The following is a 14,170-nucleotide window of genomic DNA, read 5'->3' as shown; positions in this document are numbered from 1 at the left end:
AAAACGAAATGTTGTTATTACACTTCTCTCCCCCACCCCAATGTTTAGGCACTTTGTTTAAGCCCGTATAACAGGATGATTTTTATAAATGTGGAATAGATTACCTTTCAATTAAAGATAGTGTTAATATTTTTACCTTAAAGGGCCCTCGAAGACAAGCCATGAAAGAAATGTCTATTGATCAAACCAAATATCAGCGATGGCTTATTAAAAACAAAATGAAGGCTTTTTATGCTCCAGTACATGCAGATGACTTGAGAGAAGGTGCGCAGTATTTGATGCAGGTAAATTTATTATTCCTTTCACATGACTACATTTTAGTTTTGCACAAGCTTTTAAAAACTTTTTCATTCTTTATATTAAAACAAATGGTAAATCTTTTTAAATATCTTTATTAAAGTAGACTACTAAGATTTGCATAATTGAGAGCTTCAGGGACTGTAGAAATAATGTGCTGTTGGCTGACAGTGAAGAGCTTACTTGTCAGTTATCGTAGCCTATTTCTCTCCTTCTCTAAGATATTTCCCGTTCACTCCCTGCTGCATCTCACTGGGGTTTTTGTTAAGAGTGTTAAGTAATGGTAGTCCTTAGGTAATTTTTGAAAAATTCTAGTTCCTTATTGTATTTCTCACTATTTATTTACTAGTACTCAACTTAGACTTCTCTTTCAGCTTTGCATATGGCAGAGTAGTCAGAATATGGGATTTGGAATTAGTCCAAAGTTTAAATGCTAGCCCTGCAACTTCCTTATTATGGATTTTGGACTGAGCAAGTTACTTAACTTCTCTGAAACTCAGTTTCCTCAGCCAGCCCTAAAGGTTGTGGGGAGAAGTAAATGGGTTGAGACGGTGTTTGCCAACTTATTTTTATAGAAACCCCTTTCTTCAAATGAAAGCTTACCCAGAAGCCCATTCACTGTGTTAAATATGGAGCTGCTTTGTTAAGCAGAGGTGGAGGCTCCCGGTGCTCTCGGCTGAGCCCTTTCTGTTTTGTATTTCTTAAAACTTGACAAGCACAGACTTAAGAATGGCCTAGGCAATCCTCAGGAATGATAAGGACGGGGAGTGGGCTTGCTTTGGCAAATAGAAAGCCTTACTATAAAACCATAGTAATTAAGATGTTGTGGTATTAAAGTAGCGATAGATAATTAGATAGTGGAACAAAACAGAAGAAATAGAGTCACTCATATGGAAAATTTACTATTATATGTGACAGAGGTGGCATTGAAAGGATGGGCTGGGACAATCGATTATCCATGTGAAAAAATAATATAACAGGTTCTTATAAAGACGTGATACAACCACCATTTCCAGAGGAATTAAACACCTAAATTTGAAAGAACTTTTTTTTAAGTTTTAGAAGAAAATAGAGAATAATTTTATGACCTTGGGCTAGGGAAGAATTTTTTAAATAAGACACAAAAAGTTGAAATATGAAGGAGGAGATAAGGTCTTTTTTAGTTAAAATTTAAAACCTTTTGCTTCTAAAGAAAACGTGAAAATGAAAAAGCAAGCCACAGACCAAAAGAAGATAACATCTTACCAGCAAAAGAATATGGTTTAGAATATATAAAAAATACTATAAATCAATAAGAGAAACAGAAAAGGAGCAAATGTAAATTTAATATAAAAGAAAAGGAAACCTAAACAACAAAAGGAAAAAAAAGCACAATACAATTTTATTCTGTACCCATCAGATTGACCAAAATTAAGCCTGCAATTTCAAGTATTAAAAATGGTGTAAAGCAATTGGAAATCTTTGAACTGCTGTAGTAATGTTGATTAAACCACTTTGGACAGCACCGGGCAATGTCCTGCAAATTTGAAAGTGTGGATATCCTAGGACATTCCGTTCTTAAGTGTGTACCTCAGAGAAACTTTCACACATGTGAAGAAGACTGCATGAAACTTCATAGCAACATCATTTGTAATAGTGAAAAAGAAATGTAAGTAACTTCAACAGCCATCCATCACAGAATTGAAAATTATAGCATAATCATGCAGTGGAATTTTATACAGTGGTGAAAAAAAATGATACGTAGTTCCTTTAAAAAGTTCCTATACATAAACCACAAACACAAAAAGCATTAAGGAAAAATAGCAAGTTAAAAAAAGGATATGAATAATGTGAAGATGTTATAAATTTTTTTAAATATGTAAATTAAAAATTTATATGTATTACGCCTAAGTAATGGAATGCATAGGAAGAATACAAAGAGGGCGTGAGAAGGATATATAGGGTGCTTGATGTGTGTTTGTAACGTTTATTTTCTTAAGCTGGGTAATGGGTACATGATTATTTGTTACTTTACTCTTTATTCACTTTTGTATGTGAAATATTTAAATACTTCAAGTAAGTTGCTACCCATAAAGTTGTTTCCAGTGGCTAAATCTTGCTTTTGTATAATTTATGGGAACATTTTGATGACGACTTTAGGTATTTAATAAATGTTATAAAGGAAAATATTTTCTTAGAGCAATGGTTCCTAAACTTCAGCATGCATCAGAATCACCTATTGGACTTGTTAAAGTAGGCTGCTGGGCCCCGCTTTGGAATGATTCAGTCAGTATGTCTGGGCTGAGGCCTGAGAATTTGCATTTCTAGCAGGTTTGCAGGTGATGCTGCTACCCTGGTCCAGTCCAGGCACTATACTTTTAAGAACCTCTCCCCTCGAGGATTTCTGTGAGATAAATGACAGTATCATAAAGTTGATGAGAGTTGGGATCCAGCCTCCTCATCACTCTCCTTCACCTAACGTACTCACCCCCGTGGGCCATGCATTTTCACCAGTGTGGGGCAAAATTAGGATGGGTAGAACAGGATCATTTTGAGACTGCCCTGTAAACTTGGCAAATGCACCTGCCTTGCAAAGATGCCCAGGAGATTGACTTTATTCTAGTGGCAGAGCTATCTGAGGAACTGTATAAAATATCCTTACAAATGATGAACTGCCTCTGTAGAACTAACCACTGAAATTTGAGTGTAAGTTGTCACTGAGAGTATTTTTCTTTCCTTTGTACCTTCTGTAAACCTGTTACATAAAGTGGCAAAGGCCTGTTTGTCTGTTAGAGGTTTATAATCTTTGTCAGAATAGTTTTTTGTACATTGATTTGTTTCTACAGTGACTTATTTTATAGTTCTAGAGATGCTATCTTTAGGTTTTGTTATATGTTTTACTATACCTTACATTCTGACTTTTCATTCTTTGTCTCCTCATTTGCCTGGTTACTAATAATATTTGTAAGTATTTATTTATCATTAGACTAGCATTTAGGTATCCAGGCTCCACAACAAAACTTGAGATTCACTATTTTAAAAAGAGGCAATCTTATCAATAGCTTGCTTAAGGAGCCCTTTAGCAGTGAGACATTAGCACTGCTAACTTGGGTATTTGGATTTTTCTTTTCTTTTCTTTTTATTTTAATGTCAGGAGCCACTTGATTATCAATCCAATTTTAAACCTTCATTTTAAAGAGCAAAAACTCACTATTCTTACTGAAAAATCAGATTGCATCATGATGGCCCGTTAAATCCAGTGGATCTCATTCAGTCTCAGTATAGACATAACTCTTTCTTTTTTCCTGGGCAAAAATAGCCTAGAATTACACTGTCGGATATGCTGGATGTTTCTGACACCTTTCCTCTTCTTTATCAGCCACGTTTTGAGGTAAACAGTGATATTTTAAAATTGTTCTAAAATAAGTACACCAAAATAATTTAACATTGCCAATAAGAGTATTTGAAATAAGTTATATCCATGTCCTGTAGCCTCGTCCTCACTATATATTGTGCCATAAGATACTAACTAATGATACCTTAAGGCCATCACTATTAGCTGAACATATCACAGCTGATCATCCAGAACATGTAGCCAAAACTCTACAGTCTTTCAGTGATTTTTAAAGTAATACAAATCTCATGGCAGTGCTTAACTAAATTTAAATAACCATAATGTTTAGAATTGTTTTTACTTAATAACGAAAGACAAAAATAAAAAGCCACATACCACTGGGGAAACAGTTCTTCTTCCTGCTGCAGTAAAAATAGTCACGGTGATATGCAGAAAAATATGAAAACAAACTGAGTACATTTCTCGTCAGCAAATTCTCATGGAAGACGCACAGAAAACACATTGCTGAAGATCCAAAGAAACAGCACAGTGCGAATGTTTGATGGAAACTAGAGATGTTTGTAATAAGCATAATAAGACTACATTTTGCCAAATCAGTTTCAGTTATGGAATTCCATGGAAAACTGATTTTCTATGAACCATTAAAGAAATATGCTCCAGAAAAGATGTATTTTCAGTAATAAATTGTTTCTTTAAAACTTGTGATGTTTTATGGAAACTGAAAACATTTCTTCTAACTGAATAATTACTTTGATTGGAATTTACAAAGATTAGGGATGAGTGATACATGTGAAATTTTCTTGCTCAGTCATTGAAGAGAAAGTTATTGAAATAATGAAGTTGAAAGCAGAAATGTACAGAATGCCACAGGATGTTATTATTAGTTTTATAAAAATGAACCCTTTTAATTATAATAAGATTATGGTAAAGTTTGTGATGAGAAAAAGAGTAACCCTGACAGTATTTTGTACCATCAAGAAGTTACTGATTGTCTTGTGACTTAGCTCTTTAAAAAGCTAAAAAACTTAAAGATATTTCTTAGTTTTCTTTAACCAAAAAAAAAAACCAAAACAAAACACATTGTGTGGTTAGTGGCTACCCTGCAGATAATCTTCAAATGAATATTCCTTGTCTGCCCCATGAAGGCAAACGGTTATTTTTTAATTTAATTTTATTTTTCCTTTTTCTCCCAAAGCCCCCTGGTACATAGTTTGTGTATTTTTAGTTGTGAGTCCTTCTAGTTATGGTGTGTGGGATGCCACCTCAGCATGGCCTGATGAGTGGTGCCATGTCCGCGCCCAGGATTCGAACTGGGGAAACCCTAGGCTGCCGAAGCAGAGCGCCCAAACTTAACCACTCGGCCACGGGGCCGGCCCCAGCGTTATTTTTTTAATAGTGAAAAAAAATCTTACTTTTTGAAAGAAACTTGTGCATGGATAGAACATTTTGAAAATGAATGTAAGCTTTCAATAGTTAGGAATATTTCTTTTGTTTCCCAGTTATTCCAGGTCCTTAGGACAGTGTCTGGCACATGATCAGTGCTGATAAACACTTGAATTAATTTAATCTTTTGCAAAAAATGATTTATCACCTGTAAAAACTTGTGTGACCTTACACCACATGCAAAAATTAACTCAATGGATCAGCAACCTAAATATAAAAGCCAAAACCATAAAACTCTTAGAAGAAAACACACAGGTAAATTTTCATAACTTTGAATTTGGCAGTGGCTTCTTAGATACGACACCAAAAGAAAAAAACTAAATTGGATTTTGTCAAAAACTTTTGTGCATCAAAGGATGTCATCAAGAAAAAAGACAACCCATGAATGGAAGAAAATATTTGCTAATCAAATGTCTGGTAAGGTTTAATATCCAAAATATATACAGGCATACCTCATTTTATTGTTCTTTGCTTTATTGCACTTTTCAGATAATGCAGCTTTTTATAAATTGAAGCTTTGTGGTAATCCTGCCTTGAGCAAGCCTATCAGCCCCATTTTTCCCCACAGCATTTACTGACTTTGTATCTGTGTGTCACATTTTGGTAGTTCTCACAATATATCAAACTTTTTCATTATTGTATTTGTTATGGGGATCTGTGAGCAGTGATCTTTGATGTTACTATTGTAATTGTTTTGGAGCACCGCAAACCACAACCATATGAGACAGTGAACTTAATCAGTAAATGTGTGTGTGTTCTGACTCCTCCACCCACCTGCCATTCCCTCTCTCCCTCCATCTCCTCAGGCCTTCCTATTCCCTGAGATACAACAATATTGAAGTTAGGCCAATTACTAACCCTGCAGTGGCTTCTAAGTGTTCAAGTGAAAGGAAGAGTCGCATGTCTCTCACTTTAAATCAAAAGCTGGAAATGATTAAGCTTAGTGAGGAAGGCATGTCAAAAGGTAGGCCTCATACGCCAGTTAGCCCAGTTTTGAATTCACAGGAAAAGTTCTTGAAGGAAAGTACTCCACTCAGTGAAATTACTTCACTCCAGTGAACATGCGAATGATGAGAGCAAAACAGCCTTATGACTGATATGGAGAAAGTTCTATAGTTTGAAGAGAAGTTTAAAATTTGGAAAGTTTAAAGTTTGGATAGAAGATCAAACCAGCCACAACATTTCCTTAAGCCAAAGCCTAATCCACAGCAAGGCCCTAACAGGCTGAGAAGAAAAGTGGAGCTAGCAGAGGTTGGTTCATGAGGTTTAAGGAAAGAAACCATCTCCGTAACATAAAAGTGCGACATGAAGCAGCAAGTGCTGATGTAGAAGCTCCAGTAAGTTATCCAGCAGATCTAGCTAAGATCATCAAGGAAGGCGGCTACACTACACAACAGATTTTCAGTGTAGGTGAAGAAAACTTTCCATTGGAAGAAGATGCCATCTAGGACTTTCATAGCTAGAGAAGAGAAATCAATGCCTGGCTTCAGAGCTTCAAGGGGCAGGTTGACTCTCTTGTTAGGGGCTAATGGCAGCTGGTGACGTTAAGTTGAAGCCAGTGCTCATTTACCATTCTGAAAATTCTGGGACCCTTAAGAATTATGCTAAATCTACTCTGCCTGTGCTCAGTAAATAGAACAGCAAAGCCTAGATGACAGCACATCTGTTTACAACATGGTTTACTGAATATTTTAAGCCCACTGTTGAGACCTACTGCTCAGAAATAAAGATTCCTTTCAAAATATTGCTGCTTGTTGACAATGCACCTGGTCACCCAAGATCTCTGATGGAGATGTACGAGATGAATGTTGTTTTCATGCCTGCTAACACAACATCCTTTCTGGAGCCCATGGATCCAGGAGTAATTTCAACTTTCATGTCTTAATATTTAAGAACTACATTTCATAAGTCTATAGCTGCCGTAGATGGCGATTCCCGTGATGGATCTGGCAAAGTCAGTTGAAAAACCTTCTGAAAAAGATTCACCATTCTGGATGCCATAAAGAACATCTGTGATTCACGGGAAGAGGTCTAAATATCAACATTAATAGGCGTTTGGAAGAAGTTGATTGCAACCCTCTCGGATGACTTTGAGGGGTTCAAGACTTCAGTGGAGGAAGTAACAGCAGATGGGGTGGAAATAGCAAGAGAACTAGAATTAGAAGTGGAGCCTGAAGTGTGATGGAATTGCTGCAATCTCATGATAAAACTTTAATGGGTGAGGATTTCTTCTTATGGATAAGCAAAGAAAGTGGTTTTTTGAGTGGAAGGTACTCCTGATGAAGATGCTGTGAAGATTATTGAAATTGCAACAAAGGACTTAGAATACTACATAAACTGAGATACAACAGTTGAGAAAGCAGTGATAAAGCTGATAAAGCAGTGGCAGGGCTTGAGAGGATTGACTCCAATTTTGAAAGAATTTCTACCATGGGTAAAATGCTGTCAAACACCATTGCATGCTACAGAGAAATCGTTTGTGAGAAGAGTCAATCGATGTGGCGATGTGGCAGACTTCATTGTTGTCTTATTTTAAGAAATGGCCACAGCCGTCCCAACCTTGAGGAGCCACCACTAGGATCAGTCAACAGCCATCAACGTCAAGGCAAGACCCTCCACCAGCAAAAAGATGACTCACTGAAGGCTCAGATGATGGTTAGCATTTTTTAGCAATAAAGTATTTTTTAATTAAGGTATGTACATTGGTTTTTTAGACATAATGCTATTGTTGCACATTTAACAGACTATCGTATAGTGTAAACATAACTTTTATATGTACTGGGAAATCAAAAAATTTGTATGATTCGCTTTATTGTGATACTCACCTTATTGTGGCATCTGGAACCGAACTCTCAATATGTTCAAGGTATGCCTGTATGAGACTCCTAAAACAGCAACAAGAAGACAAACAACTCAATTTAAAAATGGGCAAATCAGTTGAATAAACATTTCTCTAAAAATAAACACATGAGAAGATGCTCAATATCATTAGTCATTAGAGAAATGCAAATCAAAACCACAGTGAGATACCACTTCACACTACTAGGCTGCCTATAATTAAAAAAAAAAAAACGAAAACCTAAAACCTCAGGAAGTAACAAGTTTTGCCAAGAATGTGTAGAAATTGGAACCTGTGCATTGCTGATGGGAATGTAAAATGCTGCGGCTGCTGTGGGACACAGTTTGGTGGTTCCTCAAAAAACTAAACATGGAATTACTATATGACCAGCATTCTACTCCTAGTCATATACTCAAAGAAATTAAAAGCAGGGAGTCAAACAGATACTTGTATGCTCTTGTTCATTGCAGAATTACTCACAGTACCCAAAAGGTAGGAACAACCTAAGTGTCCATCAACAGATGAATGGATAAACAAAATGTGGTGTATACATAGGATGGAATATTATTCAGCCTTAAAAACGAATGAAATTCTGATATATGCTGTAATATGAATGAACCTGGAAGACACACTGAATGAAATAAGCCAGACACAAAGGACGAATGCTGTATGATTACACTTATATGAAATATCTAGGATAAGTAAATTCAAGAGACAGAGGTAGATTAGATGTTACCAGGGCCTGGAGGGAGAAGAGAATGGGTAGCCAATACTTAATGATTACAGAATTTCTTTTTGGGGTGATGAGAAAGTTATGAAAATAGATAGTGGGGTTTAAAAATCAGTGTGTTGTAGAATCTAATGAAAGGATATTCATTGGATTTGGGGGGCATAATTGCTAAGCATGTTGAATTGTAACTCTTGATAAGGTTGCAAAACAAATTGATTGCTGGAACAATTGAAGAAGGAAATCAGCCAAATTTTAGCAGAAACTTTTGCATGATTGGTAGAAAGAACCCAAAATTTAGTCTTGGTGTGATTCAGAACTGCAGCTAATAATGCGTGTCTTCCATTTGGACTTTTGCTTCCAGAGTTTAGTGGCTGTTATCAAAATATGTAACTGAGAATACCACTTCTGTGTTGTGATTTTTGTAAAAAATGAAGTATATTCCATCATCTTTCTCTCACTAAAAATATGAAAATTTTGACGAATCGTAAAAGTACAAATGTGAATTTAGAACTTGTCAAGTGATTGATTTTATCTTCTATTTTTGTGTATGTTTAATTCTAAGTAATATGTGATTAATGTATATATAATTTATAAATATGCATGTATTGGGTGCTCAAGAATTTTTGCTGACTAGGATTTATAATTTAAAAATGTTTAGAGGCTGTCCATTTGGAGGATTTCATCATTTAAAAAGCATTTTGTTGAATAGTATATCTTTAAGGTTGCATTTTTCCTGTATTTTAGGCTGCTGGTCTTGGGCGTATGAAACCAAACACACTTGTCCTTGGATTTAAGAAAGATTGGTTGCAAGCAGATATGAGGGATGTGGATTTGTATATAAACTTATTTCAGTGAGTACCTTTTTAATTTAGTAATTTAGTTGGTTCAGAAAATGTTAATTTTGAAAGCTTGCACTGATTTTTGAAGCCTGTTTCTCATGTACTGTCTTCTAGTAGAAGAATAAGAATGAAAAGAATCACACAGGGTTATCTGGGTTTGAAATTTATGATCTTATTAACAAAAAATTTTGGTTGATCTTTCTATGTCTCTTTATACACTCAAAGATTCACTCACAGGTACACGTGTGTACACGCAGGTGTGTATACTCTGGCTTTCCATTTAAGTTAGTAAGCTTTTTCAAAACCCTACAGCTGTTTCTGAGCAGAGTTCCCCCACGTTGTCAGATCCTTCACCTTCTAAGTTATGTCATTGTAATGTCTGATGCTAAGGAAGACATTTCATCACTGATATCAACCTCAGAGGTTTAGGTTTGTTCCCCTCTCACACTAATTTTGTAGTTAATCATTTGGTTTATCCATTAAGCTATTTACATTTCTTTTTAAAAACTGTACTTATATGTTTTGCTCCTTGAAGTGTAAGTTCTGAGTTTACTATTTACTTTTCAGTGGTATTTCCACTGATCTTTATCAGACATCTTAGTTTTGACTTAAGTATCTTTAGCTTTCCTCTTAGGGTTGTCTGGTAGATTCTTTTTCTTCGTTTGTTACTTTGTCTTTCTGATTTTACTCTGCTCATGTTGTTATTGATTTTTGCATGTCTATCTGTTTAATCTACAACAAATGCTTCTTGGAACTGAGTTATTTAATAAAGAGAATAAAACTTCATTTTTTTTTGCCAGATTTTCTTCTTAATCTTGAAAAATATTTCTTTTTCCTAGTATTCTGGGATTTGCTTACAAGTGTCTTTATCTTGTTCACACTGTTTTATAAAGGATCAGGGTTCCCTCTCACTATACCATACTTGATTGAAGAATAGTCTTTTTCTTGCCATAGCTGCTGATAGAATAGACCTATTCACTCCTTCTTATAAAGATTTTCTTCATATACAAACAGTTGTCCTTTTTTTAAAAAAAAATTGTATTTGGCAAAGTAACCCTAAGACCAGATTCAAATCCTATGTGTCTGAATTTTGATCCAATTACCCTTAACTCACTAGAGTTATTTCTCTTCCTGGAGCTCCTGTTGTATATACTATAGATATAACCACATAATTATTTGCCTGTTAGCACAGATGATGGTTTTGTTTTCATAGTTACCTTGAAACATCTTTGAGGAAGTAACCAGATCTCATACTTTACCTTTTAAAAAATCTCTTTCTATTGATTAATAAAGTATATGAAGAATAAGATTTCCCAATGGTGAAGGATTTGAAACTAACATTATATGGATCTCACAGCAATTTTAAAGCATATTAAAAAAATCAGACATTTAAAACTGAAAGTAATTTTAGAAATCATCTAGTATTGCCTTCATTTTATAGAGGAGGACACAGAAAGAAATTTTTTGTGTTTCGTTTTTTTTTCCTATTATAGCGATGCCTTTGACATACAATATGGAGTAGTGGTTATCCGCCTACGGGAGGGTCTGGATATATCTCATCTTCAAGGACAAGGTAAATCTTGTTTGAAATAAGTTTTTATATTTTAAAAATATAAATTATTTTGTTAATAAATTATAAGTAATTCTCACAAATTCTTCTGTAATTTTAATATTTACTGTCTATTCTGTGTCATATGCTTTGTTATATGACGTTTTAAGATCAGATCTATTTGGCTTCACCAAAGTTTGTGTTTTCTTTTTGTACCAACCTAGATGATCACTAGTGATTATTAATGGAGAGAATAAAATTCAATTCAAGTCATAAGTTTAAGAGGAACAGGCGTTAGTTATGATTGTAGATTGGACAAATTTGTAAAAATACATGATAAAATAGTTGGAGGAAAAATTTTATCACTACTGAATTGTTAGACATTTTCATGTTTGTGAAAGTCATGCTCTAACAGTTATTGAGGTTTAGGGTACCTGTTAATTCTGCATAATTATTAGTAGAGTCCCTTTTCACTCTCAAAAATATCACAGTTTGGCTAATAAATTACATAGTTCTGTAATTTACTGAGCTTTAATGTGATTGGAACTTTAAGAAGATATTTTCATGTTATAATCGTTTTAATAACAATTCTTTAAAAAAATTGAAATTGTTTTGAATTCCTCATTACTCATCGTTAGGATTTGGAGACAGGAATTTGGTTTAGCATAGGGATTAAGAGTGCAGGCTTTATGGGGCCGGCCCCATGGCCGAGTGGTTAAGTTCGCACACTCCCCTTTGGCAGCCCAGGGTTTTGCCGGTTCGAATCCTGGGTGTGGACATGGCAACGCTCCTCAAGCCATGCTGAGGTGACATCTCACATGCCACAACTAGAAGGACCCACAACTAAATATATACAACTGTGTACCAGGGGTTTTGGGGAGAAAAAGGAAAAATAAAATCTTTAAAAAAAAACAAAGCACAAGTTTTGGAGTCAAATTTGCTTTAGAAATCGCAGCTTTTTCTCTTAGTAGTTTTGTAGCCTGGGCAAATTTGCTGACTTCTATCCTCAGTTTCCTCATCTGTTAAAACAATTACTTCATAGGGTTGTTGTGAAGATTAAAAAGGAGAGATGGGCTGTGAAGCTCTGAGCATAGTGCTGGCACCTAGGCTCACATAGTTTCTGTTATTTCTCTTAATACACACAAATCAGTGATGAGGATTATGGATAGATCAATTTCATATTATGTTTGTCTTTATGATAAATGTTTTTATAGTGGAAGTTAAATGTTTACTCACTCGTTCTTAAACGACAGAAAATTAAGGAAGTGCTTTAAAAATGTGGAAGCAGTACTTTCACCATGAGCTTAGGAAAGGACTCTCTTCTCTAGTTTTGGCTCTATAGTCTTGGTTATAATTTTTCAGCGTTGTGTGTCATCTTACATGTATATGAATATTTGTCATATTTACGTTTTTCCATGTGTAAATGACTTTGAGAACAGAGTTGATTCACATTTTATATGTCATCCTTTTGTCTACCAGATTCTTGTGTTCCATGAATCTCATTCATTACTGTTGCCCAGCACCTAATTCCAATGTCTGATGCTTAGTTGTGGCTCAAGATACTTAAGTGAATAGTCATTTCAAAAGAGAGTATCACATTTGTTTACATAAGAAATCATTTATTATAAAGTTATTATTTCACAGTAAACTTTGCTTAAAATTGCCATTTAATTGATATTATACCATGATCCTTTCTTTAATGGTTAAGATTTAGATAATATTTTGAATACTTTCATGTTTACAGAAGAATTATTGTCATCACAAGAGAAATCTCCTGGTGTCAAGGATGTGGTACTGAGTGTGGAGTATAGTAAAAAATCGGAGTTAGATACTTCCATACCATCTGGTGAAAAAACTGTTACACATAAAGGTAATTTTTATTCAAACAAGACATTTTATGAATAGTAATGTTTTAGTTTTGAGAGAAATGGTTTTTATTATCTAACATCTCTTATAAAGTAACCCATTCTCAAACTTGGACTGTTCTTTTCTAGTTGCTCAGGTAAAATTTATGACTTTCAAAAATGGCTACAAAATGACTAGCTGTTTTTAAGGTATTAAAGTAGATTTATAGGACAGAAACTATGCCAATTAATTATACACTAATATACTCTTGTGTTTTTATTTATGCTTGCTTTAAATAAGACGTTTTAATTTGAAGCATAGGTTAAATCTGAACATGAAAAGAAACATGGTAATTTTAGGGTAATGTGCATATAGCATATGACACTCAAAGGAATGACGTTTATAAAATTAATTTACATAATTTTTTGGTAAATCAAGATATTTAAATACTGGGGGCATTTGTTTACGTGCTGAGATATTCAGAATATTTTTACATTTCTTATACCTGGAGTTGTTTAGGTAAAACAACGTAATAAAGAATCAAGTGCAATATTGTTCCTCACTTTAGTTTCTCTGAGGAAAGGAGCTATTTGTATTTGGTTGGTGAACTGTTCGGCCATAATTACAGACATAATACCCCTGGTGGCTCGTGTGGTTTAAGCCACAAGAAGATTTTCAGATCTCATGAGACTTTAGATAATTTCATCCACAAATCTGTATGTTAAGAGAGATGACTTCCAAATCTTACTCTCCCACCCTCACTCTCCTACCTCTGTTCAGTCGAGTATCTCCGTCTGTCCTATTCCCAGCTGACGTACACAATATAAAATCTGCACTGCAAATCATCAAACCACATCATACTTTTGATTCCTGTAAAATGATTATCATTCTTTTTCTGAAATTGATAACCTTGGACAAATCCTCTCTCTGGGAAATTGATCTCTTTTAGATTACTTAGCATTAATGTTTTTTCATTTGTTTCCTCATTATTTACCTCATTTGCTTAGAATAGTAGTAGTTGAGAGTTTAGTTGAGACCCATTTTTCCCTTTCAGTTCTTTGCTGGCTTGATTATAATTGTTTTCAATTTCGTCTCAAAACTCTGTAAACTGACTCTAAAACTGTTCTTGGGCTGGCCTGGTGGCACAGCAATGAAGTTCGCACGTTCCGCTTCAGGGGGCCTGGGATTCGCCAGTTCGGATCCCAGGTGCGGACATGGCACAGCTCATCAAGCCATGTTGTGGCAGGCGTCCCACATATAAAGTAGAGGAAGATGGGCACGGATGCTAGCTCAG

At 35.0% G+C, this 14,170-nt stretch overlaps 1 protein-coding gene across 2 annotated transcripts in view; it reads left to right on the top strand.

Moving 5' to 3' along the window:
- SLC12A2 (solute carrier family 12 member 2) overlaps positions 1 to 14,170 on the top strand; it is a 101,239-nt gene that overhangs the window by 74,210 nt on the left and 12,859 nt on the right. For both annotated transcript variants that reach the window (XM_070517484.1, XM_014859515.3), the window contains exons 17-20: positions 144 to 284; positions 9,388 to 9,494; positions 10,976 to 11,055; positions 12,776 to 12,901. In XM_070517484.1, the coding sequence (XP_070373585.1) occupies positions 144 to 284; positions 9,388 to 9,494; positions 10,976 to 11,055; positions 12,776 to 12,901 (454 nt within the window). The remainder of the gene's footprint in view (positions 1 to 143; positions 285 to 9,387; positions 9,495 to 10,975; positions 11,056 to 12,775; positions 12,902 to 14,170) is intronic.

This window comes from Equus asinus, chromosome 9, assembly GCF_041296235.1.
Source record: "Equus asinus isolate D_3611 breed Donkey chromosome 9, EquAss-T2T_v2, whole genome shotgun sequence".
Lineage (NCBI taxonomy): Eukaryota > Metazoa > Chordata > Mammalia > Perissodactyla > Equidae > Equus > Equus asinus.
This window is presented reverse-complemented; position numbering and strand designations above follow the sequence as displayed.